Source organism: Lontra canadensis, unplaced genomic scaffold (genome assembly GCF_010015895.1).
Source record: "Lontra canadensis isolate GAN:19392208 unplaced genomic scaffold, GSC_riverotter_1.0 scaffold6, whole genome shotgun sequence".
In the NCBI taxonomy this organism is placed as follows: Eukaryota; Metazoa; Chordata; class Mammalia; order Carnivora; family Mustelidae; genus Lontra; species Lontra canadensis.
Window position 1 is genome coordinate 11,935,343 of NW_022631000.1, and position 18,013 is coordinate 11,953,355.

At 37.3% G+C, this 18,013-nt stretch overlaps 1 protein-coding gene across 5 annotated transcripts in view; it reads left to right on the top strand.

The window, feature by feature from the left end:
* CD96 (CD96 molecule) overlaps positions 1-18,013 on the top strand; it is a 93,535-nt gene that overhangs the window by 64,094 nt on the left and 11,428 nt on the right. For 2 of the 5 annotated variants that reach the window (XM_032852173.1, XM_032852174.1), the window contains exons 9-10: positions 12,308-12,376; positions 12,878-12,961. In XM_032852173.1, coding sequence (XP_032708064.1) covers positions 12,308-12,376; positions 12,878-12,961 — 153 coding nt within the window. The remainder of the gene's footprint in view (positions 1-12,307; positions 12,377-12,877; positions 12,962-18,013) is intronic. The other 3 variants (XM_032852175.1, XM_032852176.1, XM_032852177.1) reach the window with 2 other exon arrangements.

Below are 18,013 nucleotides of genomic sequence, written 5' to 3' on the forward strand. Positions count from 1 at the left end.
ATTCTGCTTTAGAAGTGAGGATGACTTGCCCTATAATATCATTCTTAGCCTTTGGAACCTCATCTAAAATAAAAGTACAAAGAGCTCCATTTGAAAATTCTGTTCTGTTTTATCCATTAAAATTCAGCTTTTAAAAGAAATTCAATGAGACCAACAATGATCTATCCAAAAAGGAAATCAAGAAAACAGTCCCATTTATAATAGCATCAAAAGGACTAAAATACTTAAGAATAAATTTAAGTGAGGAGGTAAAAGACCCATACACTGAAAACCAAAAACATTGATGAAAGAATTTGAAGGAGACACAAACAAATAGACATCTGATGCTCATGGATTGGAAAAATTCATACTGTTAAATTTTCCATGCTGCTCAAAATGATATGCAGATTTAGTATAGTCCCTATCAAAATTCCAATGGCATTTTTTCACAAAAATAGAAAAACAATCCTAAAATTTATCATCACAAAAGATACCATATAGCCAAAGCAATCTTGAGAGAGAACAGAGTTGGAGGCATCACACTTCCTGACTTCTCACTATACTACAAAGCTGTAGTAATCAAAACAGTATGGTACTGGCATACATTCAGACACATAGATCAACAGAACAGAATAGAGAGCCCAGAAACAAACTCAAGCATATATGGCCAACTAGTTTTTACAAGGGTCCCAAGAATACACATGGAAAAGGATAGACTCTTCAATAAATGGTGTTGGAAAACTAGATATCAATTTGCAGAAGAATGAAATTATCTTACAGCATACACAAAAGTCTCTTCAAAATAGGGTAAAAACTTAAACACAAGACCTGAAAGTATAAAACTCCTAGAGGAACACATAGGGGAGAAGCTCCTTGACATTGGCTTTTGCACTGTTTTTAGATATGACACCAAAGCTTGGACAACAAAAGCAAAAACAAACAAGTGTACTATATCAAACTAAAAAACTTCTGTATAACGAAGGAAAGAAACAACAAAATGTAAAGGCAAGCTGTACATTGGGAGAAAATATTTTTAAGTCATATATCTGATAAGGGGCTAATATCCAAAATATATAAGGTACTCATTCAACTCAATAGCAAAACAAGAAACAACTCATTAAAAATGGGCAAAGGGCCCAAATAGACATTTTTCCAAAAGAGACCAAAAAAAAAAAAAATAGCCATCAAATACATGAAAAGAACCTCAACAGCACTAATCATTAGGGAAATTCATATCATAACCACAATGAGATATCACCTCCCACCTTGTAGGATGGCTTTTACAAAAAAAAATAAAAGATAAAAAGTGTTAGTGAGGATATGGAGAAAAGAGAACTCTTGTCACTCTTGGTAGGAATATGAATTTGTGCAGCCATTATGGAAAACAATATGAAAACCATTATGTAAAATGGTTTTTGAGGTTCATCAAAAAGGTAAAAAAAGAATACTGTATGATCCAATAATCTCTATTCTGGTTATATACACGAAGAAAAATCAGTTACATCTACGAGGTAGGGAAACAACCTAATCTTCTATTGACAGAAGAATGGGTAAAGAAAGTGTGTGTGTGTGTGTGTGTGTGTGTGTGTGTGTGTGTGTGTTTGTGTGTAATTCAGTCTTAAAAAAGAAACAGATTTTGCCGTTTGCAACAACATGGATGAACCAGCACATCATTATACTAAGTGAAATGAGCCAGACACAGAAAAGGAAACCTGCATCTCATTTATAAGTAGAATTTAAAAGAGTGAAATACATGAAAGCAAAGAGTAGAACACTAGTTACTGGGGTGGAGAAGTGGGAAATCAGAGACATATTGTTCAAAGGATACAAAGATGGAGTTATGTAAGATTGCTAAGTCTGAAGATCTAATGTACAGCATGATGACTATAATACTATATTATACTATATTGAATATATATTATATATTATAATATATATAATACTATATTGAATATTGGATATTTTCTAAGAGTAGATTTTAGGTGCTCTCATTGTACGAAAAAACAATGTTAACTATGTGAGGAGGGATATGTTAATTAGCTGACTGCACTAATCATTTGACTATATATGTCTATATTGAATCATGTTGCACACCTAAAATATAGACACTTTTTATTTAAGAACTAAAATCCTGAGACAAAGGGACATAAAAGCAAAGATAAACTACTGATGCTACATCAAAATAAAAATCTTCTGCACAGCCAAGAAAAGAGTCAACAAAACTAAAAGGCAACCTACTGAATGGGAGAAGAGTTTTTCAAATGATATATCTGATAAAGGGTTAATATCCAAAATCTATAAAGAACTGATACAACTCAATACCAAAAAAAAAAAAAACAAAAACAAAAACAAAAAAAACCCAACAACAAATAATCCAATTAAAATGGGCAGAAGACATGAACAGAGATTTCTCCAAGAAGACATAGAGGGCCAACAGACACATAAAAAGATGCTCAACATTGCCACTCATCATGAGGGAAATTTAAATCAAAACTACAATGAGATATCACCTCACACCTGTTGGAATAGCTAAAATAAAAAAACACAAGAAACATTGTTGGTGAGAATGCAAATTGGTACAGCCATTGTGGAAAACTCTATGGAAATTCTCCCTAAAATTAAAAAACAAACAAACAAACAAACAAACTACCCTACAATCCAGGAATGGCACTATGAGGTATTTGCCAAAAAATACAAAAACACTAATGCAGAGAGATACATGCATCCCTATGTTTATTGCAACATTATTTACAATAACCAAAATATGAAAACAGCCCAAGTGTCTATCAAGAGAGGAATGGATAAAGAAGATGTGATGAATATCTTTCAGCCATAAGAAAGGATGAAATCTTGCCATCTGCAACAACATGGATAGAGCTAGAGTGTGTAATGCTGAGTGAAACAAGTCTGTCAGAGAAAGACAAATACCATATGATCTCACTCATGTGTGGAATTTAAGAAACAAAACACATAAGCAAAGGAAACAACAGAGAGAGAGAGGCCGACCAAGAAACAGACTCTTAACCATAGAGAGCAAACTGATGATTGCCAGAGGGGAGGGGCAGGTGTGGGGATGGGTGAAATAGACGAGGGGGTTTATCATCACTTATCACAGTGAAAAAAAATAAAATGATAAAAATTTAAAATAACTTACTAAATAAAATAATTTTGTGAAAATGAATAGCCATGATGAGATGATGGCTTACCCATTGAGATCATCCACAGAAAGCTGTAGTTCTTGGCAATAGTGAGATGGACTGGTGAATATTGTCCAGAGATGAGGATGCTTGAAGAAAATGGGGGAAAACAAGAGAAAGAAGAAAAGAAAGGACATTAATATGGGTAGTTCCTTCCTCAATGAATTGTTATGAGCAACAGAAGGGATTAGGCATGGAAAACACCTAAGTGTCAAAATGTTACACTGTACTATTTGTCCCCTTAAATCCCTTTGGAAGATGGTAGGAACCTATGGTAGAAAACAGAGTGATTGATTAAGTAACCAGTCTGTATAAGTTGCGCATGTGTGTGTTTTAATAAAAACAAATAATCTAGCCCTAGAATTATGTGTCTACTTCTACTTTCAATGACTACTGATATAAATAAAACCCACCAGGTTCATGGGCATTTGAGTGGAGGAAGAACAGAAGTGAGGAAGGGCAAATAGCTACAAAGTTAGCCTGAAAGTTCACGTATTGTATCCAGTTTCTTATATTTCCGTTACTCTCTTTTTTCACTCACTTTGCTTTATGCTAATTGGCCTCCTCTCTGTTCCCACAGCATGAGGTGCCTCCACCTCAGGGCCTTTTTCCTTCTTCCCTCTGCCTGGAAAATTCTTTCCACCCAAATGCACATGGTTCACACTCTCATCTCCGAATCTTTGTTCAGATGTCATCTTCTCCATGGGACTGTTTTATAGCTGTAATGTCCTCTGTTTCACTTCCGATAGGAAGTTTTATTTTTCCTCTTTTTCCTGTTTTATTTTTCCCCACAGCATTTGTTAACATCCTGTATAATGCACTAGTTTGGCTTCTCCCCACAAGAAAGGGAATCCCATTAGGACATTTTGTTTTTGTCTGATTTGTCTGTGGATGTATCTCTATCACCTGGAATAGTGATAACACATGGTTGACCCTAAGATTGATAACTCAGTAAATATTCAGGGGGTTAAGAATATTTTTCTGTAGGGGCCCCTGGGTGGCTCAGTCGTTAAGTGTCTGCCTTCTGCTCAGGTCATGATCCCATGGTCCCAGGATCGAGCCCCAAATCAAGCTGCCTGCTCAGTGGGAAGCCTGATTCTCCCTCTCCCACTCCCCCTGCTTGTGTTCCCTCTCTTGCTGTTGTCTTTCTCTGTCAAATAATAAATAAAATCTTAAAAAAAAAATTTTTCTGTAAATATTTTGTCAGTAAGTACTGATAGCTCAGTAAATATTCTGGGGGTTAAGGAGGAATTGATTAACAAAGGAAGGGCTTCAGGGAAAGCAGAGGAAGGCTCGCTGAAGAAACTGGCATTTGCCCAGGTTTTGAAGACTGGTCAGCCTTATGAGGGGAGGCTGAGAGGGGCAGAGAGGCAGGGTCAGAGGTCTCAGTGATTCTGGGTGGCTGTGTGGGGACCATGACTGAATTCCAAAGCTACTCTCTGGTTCTGTAGCAAGGCTAACTACACTTTATAAGGCTACCAGAGTGGAATGAATATAATCTCTGGTGTCAGACAGTCTTGAGTTCAATTCCTGTCTCTGCCACCTACTAGCTGTGTAACCTGGGCAAGTCATTTTGCCTCTCTAATATTGTTTCCTTGTCTCAAAAACCAAGACTGAGTATTATCCAGTTCATATGGTTATTATGAGTATCAAATATGAAAATGCATAAAGAACAAGTATAAAGCTTAGACCCACGCAGGACAGTCTGAGAAAGCATGCCATGATCAAAAGAAGAGTCCAGCAAACAAAACTAATCTCCAAATAAGTCAAGACCTTTACTTGTATTTTTTAATTCCTTAAAGGTGGAACCAATGACCAAATTAATATTTCTTTTTTTTTTAAATGACCATTTTCTCCTTTATCTTTTACTTATCTCACCTCCCAACTACTCACCTGTCTCTTTTATTTGGTACAGAGTATGTCCATATGAAATGATCTTTAAAATTTAAGTTGATTTGAAAACTATATCAATATTTCTCCCAGATTAACCTTCCCAGCCCCACCATGAGACCTCCAGCATTGCCCTGTCTCCCTTCTCTGACGATGAGAAGGACAGTCCCTAGGAACATGGCAGGAGTCCAGGTGAAGAGATTCCATTCTATTTCATAATGTCACGAGAAGCCAACCAGAATTAGCTCTTAGAGAACATGTTTCTGTCTCTTCCATTTAACTCAGAACTAAACAGAGCTGTCTTCTGACTTAATTGAATTTCTAGTGATAATATAAAGGGATAATTTTTAATTTTAGTGGAAAAAGATTTTTAAGTTGAAATAGAAATAGGCTAGGAAAGTTTTGAAACTTCTCATCTAACCTTATGGCATTTTTCAAATTAATATAAGCAAGACATTTTGTACAAGTAGTGTTTTCTTCTAACCCCCTCTCTTTCCTGGAAACATGGGTCATTATTATGTATCTCTGGATGCTTGCAAGGTTTAATAACAATAAGCATTCAAACTGAAGAACAAATAAACAACCAGCAGACAAAGCAAGCAATTCTTTGTCACTGGGTTTGGCATATTAGTCTCCTACACAGCATGTCATGATACAGAACTAACTATTGAGTGCTGAGGAGGTTTGGCTGTATTGTAAATGTAAATATAACCTTGAAGCAGAAAACACAAAAAATAAGCTGTCTTATTCATATGCTGAAATAGATGATCAGTATGAATCTCAAAGACTTGGCTAAGAGGAGTGTAAATATAATTCTTTTAAAATGCTCTATTTGATGTCAAAAGAGAGCCAATTATGTCCTTTTATAGTTACAGATCTCCAGCTCAGACTCTAGGAAGACACTTTTTTTTTAAATTTTTTATTAACATATAATGTATTATTAGCCCCAGGGGTACAGGTCTGTGAATCACCAGGTTTACACACTTCACAGCACTCACCATAGCACATACCCTCCCCAGTGTCCATAACCCCACCCCACCTCTCCCTACCCCCCCTACCCCTACCCCAGCAACCCTCAGTTTGTGTTATGAGATTAGGAGTCTCTTATGGTTTTTCTCCCTCCTGATCCCATCTTGTTTCATTTATTCTTTTCCTACCCCCAAACCCCCCACGTTGCCTCTCAACTTCCTCAGATCAGGGAGATCATATATAATTGTCTTTCTCTGATTGACTTTTTCGCTAAGTATAATACCCTCTAGTTCCATCCACGTGGTCACAAATGGCAGGATTTCATTTCTTTTGATGGCTGCATAGTATTCCATTGTCTATATATACACCACATCTTCTTTATCCATTCATCTGTTGATGGACATCTAGGTTCTTTCCATAGTTTGGCTATTGTGGACATTGCTGCTATAAACATTCGGGTGCATGTGCCCCTTCAGATAACATTTGTGATACCCAGTAGTGCAATTGCTGGGTCATAAGGTAGCTCTATTTTCAACTTTTTGATGAACCTCCATACTGTCTTCCAGAGTGGTTGCACCAGCTTGCATTAGGAAGACACTTCTAAAAACAAAACAACAGGGACACTTAACAGACACTCAGTCTGTTAAGCATCTGCCTTTGGCTCAGGTCATGATCCCAGGGTCCTGGAATCGAGTTCCACATCAGGCTTCTTGCTTAGCAGGGAGCCTGCATCTCCCTCTCTGTCTCTCTGACAAATAAATGAAATCTTGAAAAACACACACACATGCACACAAAACACACCTGAGAAAGAAGCAGTGTTCCTGCTACTGGTATGTCACAGTTTGATCACTGTCTGCTGCTGGGGCAACATGTGTGCACTGTGACAAGTAATGCCTTACAGTCTCATACTCAGTTCAACACACAGAACAAACCCTCATTGAGGGCTTACAAAGGCCCAGTCCTGAATAGACACATAGGTACCACACATTGCTGTTACTAACAGTGTATGAGACCACCCAGTGGGTCTTTGCCCTGTGTCCTCTGCCTGGAGGCTCCCACCTCCCCTCTCCTGCCCCCACTCTTCCATCCCATTCCACAGTGGAGCCTTCCTGGAACTCTGAATAAGGCCTTCTTTCATAATACCTTCTTTCACGTGTTCTCATACATGGATTGCTTTCTGTAATTCTCTGGTTGATGTTTGTCTCCTCTATGAATTCCAAGGGAGTTGATCATTGTGCCCCCAGTGCCAAGTGCAATGCCTGGAAGATAGAGGCTCCCAAATGCTGAGTCAATAAATGAAAGAACATAGGAAGGGAGAAGCAAGAGATAACAATGTGGAGATTGTTAGAGGTCAGGTCATGTAATGCCAAGGAACTTTAACCTTGAAGCATAGTGTAGAGCCAAGAGGAGTGGGTGGGATTTAATTCACCTGAAGAAGCAGATAGTTTTCTAAATGACTTTAGTGCTACTTGCATGTAAGGAACAAGGTTTCATAGTAAAGGGATCATTTTTTTCAATAACCTGTGGAACATGGTACAGACCCTCAGGCCACGACCCAAACAAAATTCAGCAGAACGAGAAGACTGAAATGAGCTTATGTTCCCTGGGGATATTGATGGGGTGTCATTGATCCTTTTGTTTCCGGAAACTTATTGGCACACAGTCAGCCCTCAATATACTCAACAGGCCTGTGAGAGGAAGCATAGAGCAGCACTGATACCTATGACAAGCAAGAGGCACAGTAACACAAAGATCAAGGCAACGTGTGAGGCTGGGGCACTGTTCCTTCTCCCATGTGGTCCAAGAACAGCATGTTCATGAATGAATGAATTTTCCTTTCCCTGTAATAAAGTTTCAGTAAGCAAGGATTTATGTCACCTTAGTTTCTGATTCTCCAGAAAAGAAATTTAATCAGTCTTATTAATACAGATGAAATTCTCTGTCCAGTTATCATACTTCAGGGGCACCTGGGTGGCTCAGTGAGTTAAGCCCCTACCTTCAGCTCTGGCCATGATCTCAGGGTCCTGGGATCAAGGCCCGCATAGAGCTCTCTGCTCAGCGGGGAGCCTGCTTCCCCTCCTCTCTCTCTCTCTGCCTGCTTCTCTGCCTACTTGTGATCTCTGTCAAATAAATAAATAAAATCTTAAAAAAAAAAAGTTATCATTCTTCATCAGGATTCCACTGATTCCTGACAGAATTAAATCACATGGAGCTATTGGTCAGTATGGGTCATTGGATTGGCTGGGGATGATGTCCATTGCTTGTCAAGTAAGAGGTATTTTAATAGGTGACTGTCAGTTGCTTATTAGACTGAGATTTCTAGGTAACAGTAACATTGCCTACAAATAAATACAAAGTTCTATTGATAATTACCTCTTAGTTCTTTATCATTATTCTCACCATTGTTATCACATCACTACTTTAAAACCATTCCTTTCTGCTTTCACTTACTAAATCACTCAGTGAATTCCATGGAGGTCAGTTCTCAGGGTGAGAGGGAGGAAGGGAGGGAGGAAAGAAGGAAGGAAAGAAGCTCCTTCATGGGAGCTAAGCTAAGAGACTGTTGACCAACAGTGAAAGCTTCACTCCCTCCTACATGAGAAATTGAGTTCCAGGGTTAAGGGATCATTCTTTTCATCCTTCTGAGAATCTCTTAAAACCTGGACAGAGTCTTTCTTCTTTTTCCTCTCTCTTCTCCCTAGCTCTCTCACCTCTTCTTACTGTATTAATTAGGAGAAACACATATCTCTCAGTATCTCTTAATATCCAAAGATTACTTATGACTAGTCATTCTATCCCTCTGTACATTTTTTGTCTTGCCTTATTTTTAAAAGGATATGAGGTTTGTCTCCCCCTCCGATTTCTCCCAACTCACTTCTCCTCTCCTTCTCCCAATGTCCTCCGTGTTATTCCTTATGCGCCACAAGTAAGTGAAACCATATGATAATTGACTCTCTCTGCTTGACTTATTTCACTCAGCATAATCTCCTCCAGTCCCGTCCATGTTGATACAAAAGTTGGGTATTCATCCTTTCTGATGGACGCTTAATACTTCATTGTATATATGGACCTTACCTTCTTAACCCACTTGTCTGTGCATAAACAATGAATCTTGGAACCCTGAAAAAATAAATGAATTTAAAAAATAAAAATAAAACAATGACAACAAAAAAATAAACTAAAATAAAAGGATATGAGGTAACTTTAAAAAACATAATAATACAAAAATTTTAAAATAGGTTACTGCTTCTTCGTTACTGGCATAGAGAAATGCAACATATTTCTGTATGGTTGATTTTATATCCTGCAGCATTACCAAATTCGTTTATTAGTTCTAGAAATTTTTTGGTGGAGTCTTTTGGGTTTTTTACATAGAGTATCATTTCTGCACATAGTGAAAGTTTGACTTCTTTCTTGCCAATCTGGATGCCTTTTATTTCTTTTTGTTGTCTGATTGCTGAGGGTAAGTCTTCCAATACTATGTTAAATAGCAGTGGTTAGAGTAGATTTTGCAATGATGTGAATGGAACTAGAGTGCATTATATGCTAATCAAAATAAGTCAGTCAGAGAAAGACAAATACCATATATTTGTACTCATATGTGGAATTTAAGAAACAAAACAGATGACCATATGGAAAGGGGAAAAAAGAGAGAGGAGGAAAATAAACCATAAGAGACTCTTAACTATAGATAACAAACTGAGGGTTGCTGGAGGGATGTGGATGAGGGGATGGGCCAAATGGGTGATGGGCATTAAGAAGGGCACTGGTGTTGAGCACTGGATGTTATATGTAAGTGATGAATCACTATAAATTCTACTCCTGAAGCCAATATTATACTATATGTTAATGAACTAGAACTTAAATAAAACTTGAAAAATAAATAAAATAGGTTAATGAAGGAATTGCTGCAGATAAGAACAAAGATAAAGCCATCTCAATAAGAGAAATAAAATTCAGATTCACTCTGTGATCCAGTGATGGTGTTCTGTTCCACACAGTCATTCAAGAACCCAGGCTTCTAGCAGGTCTGTCACCTTTAGGTTGTGATTTATAAGTCCCCCTGCTTCATAGTATCAGATAGCATATGAGGGAAGGTCATGGAGGATCTTACATGGAAAGTTTTATACATCAGGTCTTGAAATGACAACCATCACTCCCACTCATGTTCCATTGGCTTAGACTTCATACACGGCCACACCTAATCAACCACACCTACCCAGCCACCAACCAGGCTAAGAGATGTAGTTCATCTGTACCAGAGAGAAGACTGGGTTTGGTGACAAGCTGATAGTCTGACATGCTGACCTATATTCTCACTAAATTGTGGGGCTAAGAGCAATATTTCTCTTTTTCCTTCATCCTCAATTCTCAAATACACTGAGCCTCAATAAGTATTTGTTGGATAAATGAAGCTGTGCATATTCAGTATTTAAAACATTTTATCTGCCATCCTGATGCTGGTTGCCCATTTTAGTTCCTCATACAGCACCATCTGAGGCAGCCTCTAATGCATCTCCCCATGTCTGACTGTATTCTGGGAGCTCAGGTAAAGTGTGTCCTTGATGCCCATTAGCAACCTGCATTGCAAAATGATTATTGTTGATCATTTCTGTAAATCACTTATAGATGATTGGCTTAAACCATCATGCCAATTTATTTATATATCCTACATATATTTTTTCAGAGATTTGATTATCCCTTTTTTTTTTTTAAATTTAAGCATGTCATTTTCCAGAACTGAGATACCTGGGAAGGTGGGATCCCATTCATTACTAACTCAAGCGTACAGGGAGTGAGCATACTATCATACTATAAGAATATTATTAAGAATATCAGATACAGTATACAGTATTCTTCTTTAAAAGACGAGAGAAGGGGTGTCTAGGTGGCTTAGTCAGTAAGTGTCTTCCTCCAGCTCAGGTTATGATCCCAGCGTCCTGGGATTGAGCCCTGCCTTGGGCTTCCTGCTCAATGGGAAGCCTGCTTTTCCCTCTCCCTTTGCCCCTCTCTACTGCTTGTTCTTGCTCTCTCTCTCTCTCTCTCTCTCTCTCTCAAATAAATAAATAAATAAATAAAATATTTTAAAAATATTTTTTAAAAAAGACTGAGGAGAAATTTGTTGTTAATCACAATAAAAAGAAGGCTGTGTGTCTCTTGAAAATTGACTGGTTTTATCCTATGATAGCCATTAATGGCTTAACATTTTTTAACATCATTACCAGAAAGTTCTGACTAAATGTGGGACCCATATCTGTTAAGAGTACAGGACATGGGGTGCCTGGGTGGCTCAGGGGGTTAAGCCTCTGCCTTTGGTTCAGGTCATGATCTCAGGGTCCTAGGATCGAGCCCCACATTGGGCTCTCTGCTCAGCAGGGAGCCTGCTTCCCCCTCTCTCTCTGCCTGCCTCTCTGCCTACTTGTGCTCTCTCTTTCTCTCTCGGTCAAATAAATAAATAAATAAAAATCTTTAAAAAAAAAAAAGAGTACAGGACATCAAGAAATGGATTTTGTGTACTATCCCCACCCCCAGAGTTTGACAGGGATCAACATACTTTTTATAACTATATTTTCCTTGCCTTTAGTTTCCCTTTCTATCTACTCCTGTTACCTTCTTGAATTGAGTATTTATGGAAGTGACCTTAAATATATTTGTTTTCCAAGAAATGTGACCATGTTTTCAATGGAGTGTATTGGGTATTTTTCTTTTTCAATCTGCCTTGCTTCAACCCTAGGGATATTTTCAAAGGAATATGAATTAGTCCTTCATTTTGGGAGGAATAGGGAGAGAGGAGAAGAATGGAAAATGATGGACTAGAAAGATGGGGATGATTTTGAAAGCTAAGAACTGCAGTAGATAAGTAACCATATTGCACATATGAAAATGTTATGTACAATTGTGAAAACTCACTGCAAGGTAAGTTCCATGAGGGTGAGGACCTTGTCTTCATTGTTGTGTGTAGACTGGAGTCCTGCACATAGTAGACACTAACACAACATATTTCAAAAGTGTGAATGTGATATACTTGGAATTAGGAAAGCTGAGTTACTATCATAAATGATATTGAATATTGGCTATGGTGCCACAAGCATATGCCTTTTGGAATCAGTTTCATAAAATGAAGCCATTAGACTATGTATTCACCAACGTTCTTTCCTTCTCTAATGTTCTATGCTCTACATGCCACCCTTGTTAGTTACAGCAGCATATTAAACATGGGAATGTAAACACCATGTTTGGTGTTTAATTTGGGAATTTTCTTTTCAAAATAGGATATCCAGCTATATCTTCCATAGCCGTTGGAGAAGTGGATACCTCAACTCCAAATACCACCCCTCAAAGTGAGTATAGTGACTGAAAAGAAACAAAACACAAGCTTTAGTACAGCTCTGACAACACTGAGGTTTTGGCAAAAGGCTATATTTTTCATTTGATGTTGGTATTTTGGTTTTGAGTTGCTCTGTGGCAAATTGTAATCTAAATGGTGGCTATACATTGATATGACAATCAGTATAATCTTTAAAATATGGGTTGGTGAATTATTATACTATACTTTTCATTTCTCATGGAATTTTAAGATAACATGAAAGTAGTCTTGACAGTACTCCCAGTGATCTGAATTGGCGACAAGAACAGAAAAAGAAAGAAAAGCAGTGACAAGTTGGCATTAAACATAAACCACAGAGCTTTCGCTTAATATGCCAGCTGTGTTCCTGTGTAGGAAAGCATATTTTCAACTTCAGATTTCCCCAAAGTCACAAAGATTAAAAATTCAGCACATCAAAGTAAAGTTAAATTACAGCTGTATAAAAAGGCTGGATTCCAAGAATTTTGTCTTTCAGCCAGCAATTCCAGTGTGACTACCCATGGCTTCAACTACTCCTGGACCCCTAGCGGGCAAGATACCAAAAACTGTAAGTGTAACCGTGAGTCCCTCGGGGTCTTCTGGGCCTCATTAATTCATCCAACATGTATAATGAACAACTACGACGTGCTCTGCTCATAATCATATTAACAATTACTTACAAAACGTCTACTGTGTTTGAAGCATTGTTGTAGTTGCTGGGGATATGTTTGTGAACAAAAACAGATCCAAAAACAGTTCCAAATTCTGGGGGAAGAGAGGGAGGCAAATGGTGATGAGTGATAGGGAATAAAGCAAGCAGTGAAGGGAGGCGTTGAAGATCTGGTGGGAGAGTGGATTGCCATTTTCAATAGGGGGTTTTGCAAGGCCTTCCTGAGGAAGGTGACATCTGAGTAAAGATATAACTCATGGGGATGGAAGGGCTAACTGAGGAAAGAGTGAGCTAGCCATAATACACATGTCACTAAAAGAAGTGAGAAGAGGGAGCCCTGTGTGAGGCACAGAGCTGGTGTGGCCATTTAATCTGGCCACCCTGCAGCAGCGTGTGCTGATGCCGCATTAGCAGGTATCCACAGCATCTGAAGGGAAAGTCTGCTACCTCTTAGTGGTACAAGACAGAGATCTGCGTGGTAGGGAAGTGGCAAGGAATGTGGCTGATGCCGCATTAGCAGGTATCCACAGCATCTGAAGGGAAAGTCTGCTACCTCTTAGTGGTACAAGACAGAGATCTGCGTGGTAGGGAAGTGGCAAGGAATGTGGCTGCCGCTAAGATCCCAGATGCTGCTAGTGCAGAACTCTGGGCTTAGCTGCTAGGCCCTTAGCCACAAAGAGTAAATCCATGTGTCTCTTTTAGGAAAGCATTTCAGTTGTACATTTAAAACCTCTGAAAGTCTTTTATACCTGCTGGCTCAGTCATTTTACTTCCGGGAATGTGTCCTTAGGAAATAAATCAAATAGCAAAGAGGAACATGTATCATATTGCTCTTTGTAACATTAGTTATTTATTTTATCACTTTTATGGACCTCAAGTTCACAGATCTGGATTAATCATAATCCTTTAATTCATGACACACTTTGACGATTTGTGTATGACCCTCTGAAATTTAATTTAACATATTTCTTTTAACAAATATGCTAATAATATAAAAGACACCTGTGAATTCAGTGCCCAAATATGAGAGATGAAAAGGGGAGTATCAGAAGAGAGAGCACACCCAGAGAGCCACAAATAAGCATAACCTAGAGATGCCAGAGGTGGAATGGCAGATTCCTGTGAAAAGAAGAGGCAGTCAGCAAATAGATGTGCAAACCTTGATTATTTACAAGAAAAAAAGTATTAAAATGTATGCCTGCCATGCACATTACGTAGAAATAGGCTCCATAGAGTATGAGATCTTTTTGTCAAAAGCAAAACATTAAAGCATGTAATAAAATAAAGGTGAATTTCTTTCTGGCTGTGAGGTGAGGAAGGGTTTAAAGAAGAGAAATAAAGCACTAACCATAAAAATGGTGGAAACAGTAGAATACCATAAAGTTAAGAAAATTCTATCAAAAGACACCTTAGCAGAAGTTAAAAAGAAAAGGCAAGCTATAGTGTAGAAGATATTTGCAACAGATGTAATTGAAAAGTGATCAGGAATATATAATTGACAGAGAATCAAAACTTTATATCAAGGGTATATAAAGAATGGCTAAAATCAATTATTAAAAATATAAAAACATTAGAAAATGAGCAGAGAAGAACATCACAAAAGATGTAATAACATCCAAGGAGATGCTTAGTCCTTCTGGCAATCAGGAAATGCAAATGAAGACGAGAATCAGATAACCATTTCACATATAATCAATCAGCAAAAATTAACAAGTCTGGAATTGTCAAGTGTTAGATAGGATATAGATCAATATAATGTTTTATATGTTGCTGGTGAAAGTACAAGTTAGTACCATCACTTTCCACCATTTTGACATGGTGTTGTTGTGTGTGGGTTGTTTTTTTTTTTTAATTTTATTTATTTATTTGACAGAGAGAAATCACAAGTAGGCAGAGAGGCAGGCAGAGAGAGAGGGGAAAGCAGGCTCCCTGCTGAGGAGAGAGCATCATGTGGGGCTCAATCCCAGGACCCTGAGATCTACCTGAGCCGAAGGCAGAGGCTTAACCCACTGAGCCACCCAGACGCCCCTTGACATGGTGTTTTAATGCCAAACAATTTCATACCCTACAACCCAACAATTCCATTCTTAGATTTATACTCCACTGCTCTATACATGCTAATAATATATGTAACCAGGAGATATGCACACAAATGTCAGGGGAAAACACTATTCATAATAGTAAAGACTCTAAATAATCTAAATCATCATAGCCAAGAGAATAGGTAAATAAATTATTGCATAGTCATATAATATTATAGAGCAAAAAGAAATGAATGAATGAATGACAGCCATATACAACAGTATGAATGGATCTTAATAAGATTGTCTTGAGTCAGAAAAATAAATGCCAGGTGACAGTATATGAAATGGTATATATATATATATTTAAAGATTTTATTTATTTATTTATTTATTTATTTAGAGAGAGCACAAGGTTGCGGGGGAGGACCAGAGGGAGAAGGAGAGAGAATCTCAAGCAGACTCCACTGAGAGAGGACCCCAACATGGGGCTCCTTTGAGAGCCAGATGCTTAACTGACTGAGCCACACAGGGACCCCTGGAATGATATTTTTAAACAAATATTAAAGCAAGTACAACCAAACACCATATGGCTTAGGCATAATATGTGATAGAAACTAGAAAACTATATAAATGAGTGAATAATAGACACATTCAGAAGAGCATTTGCTTTGGAATGGTCATACAAGGGATGAGCCATGTGTTAGAAGTTAAAATGTCAGAAGACATAATGTTACTTACAGTAATCCAGTAGTCTGTATGTAAGAGTGGGGGTGAGAGGGTGTTAAAGAAAAATATATCTAATAACAAGAGAATGTAAAATAGGATGAGATAGTAATTCAATGCAATATTATGAAGTCAATCCAAACAATAGCCATAATCTACTAAGCTAGCCAGTACATCTTATTGTATAGACAAGGTTACTGGCTAGAAAATTTTCACCCATCAGATATAAATTGAAAATAAAAATATTATTTAGATGGGGGATGAAAGTCCATACTTAATACACTAACATTTACCCTATATGGTGTTAACATAAAATTAAGTTTGTAATGAACTCTGCTGAAACTCTCCTTTACCTACACTGATTTACCATTCTTTATTCTCAATGGTATAACACAAGTTAAGTTCCTTATCTTTTTTGTTGTTGCTTACCTGTATCCCCAGTGCCTGTGGTAATGTCTGGCATATAGTTGGTGCTCCACAAATATTGCTGAATAGATAAATGAATCAATACTTGTTGGTTATGAAGGGAAATTATGTAGCAATGGTGATAAAAGATTATTGGAGGGGTGCCTGGGTGGCTCAGTCAGTTATGCATCCAACTCTTGATTTTGGCTCAGGTCATGATCTCAGGGCTGTGAGATCCAGCCCTGTGTTAGGCTCTGTGATCAGTGTGGAGTCTTCTTGTCCCTTTCCCTCTGCTTCTCCCACCTCTCTCTCTCTCAAATAAATGCATAAATAAAATCTTTAAAAAATAAAAAATAAAAGATTATTGAACAATATTATAGGATAAAGTAGAACTGAAATTTAAATTTATGCTATGATTATATGTAATCCCATATTTTCATTCTCAGCATAATACTTGGTGTCTAATGATTTCCTTTATTTTATTTATTTGATTTTTTTTTGTTGACATTATACTGAAATCTAAGATACACAAGAATAGAAACCCTAAACCTTTTCCTGTCTCATTCACTATGATATCATAATGCCTGTAGCAGTGGCAGGCATACAGTAGGTGCTCAGCAAATATTTCTTGAATAATTGAAAGAATATGTGTACATATGGACAGGGACAAGGAAGAAAACACACACAAACATACACAGTGAAAAGAAATGATCTGCTTAAATAAAATTTTTGAACGTTTTGTTTGCTTTATTTAAATTGTTATTACAATAATATGTGTGCCCAGAATAAAAAAAGAAATCCTGTTTATCCCACGCATCATGTCATTATGAAACAAAGAGGCTACCCAAAATATTTTCTGCCCTAGAAACTGGAAAACTGAAAGTCTTGCATGAAAGTGCTTTATAATTTACACAAATATATTCTTGGTCTCTTTAGTAGATTTCATAATGAAATGAACTATGCAATTCCTCACATCTTCTGTCCTCCCCATTTGAAAACTTCATTTATCCTCAGACATCTCTCTATCATTCCTACCATGAAACAGATTTAGAAATTGTGAAATCTAGGAAGGGACTCTAAAACCCAACAAACAAAATTTTCCTCACCATGAAAACTCACATTCTTACTTATGCAAATAAGAATATCTTGTTTACTAGTTGCCATTTTTTATCCATAAGCTTAAAGAAAAAAATTCCCTGCAGTGAGTTGCTTTATTTATAATCATTCACAAAAACACATCTGGATCCAACAAGTTAATATTGATTGCTCACTCCCAAACTATTTTTGAAACATGTTTCTACTTGTTGGATTGGACTATAATGTGACATCCAATATTAGATGATGCATTTGGCAAGATTCATGACAGGCATTGGTAATGGGATTTTTTTTTTCCTTCCAGTATGTTTATTTCAAGAGATTTATGAAATGTTCACAGACAGAAAAAGAATGATAATGGATGGATTTCTGGTGAAATAAACCCACTAGCAGTGTTTCTAAAGCTCTTCCTATTTGTGAGCACATTCTAATGGGATATTTGCCTTTACATGCATTTTGTGTAGCTCACATATATTTGGATGTCACTAGAAGATTCTGGGTGCATTGCATTTCTATTAAATTTATAAGTTTGCATTTTAATATGTTCTTTTCTTGTCATTTTATCAACTTTAGAATATTAGCATCTAATCCTAGTTCAGCTTCCAAGTTTCCAACTGCCTGGAACAGAAATGTATATTTTATTTTAACCACCTATGAAATGGGGATATCAACTCTGACCATCTAAATACCTCAAGTGTATAAGGCTAATAACATC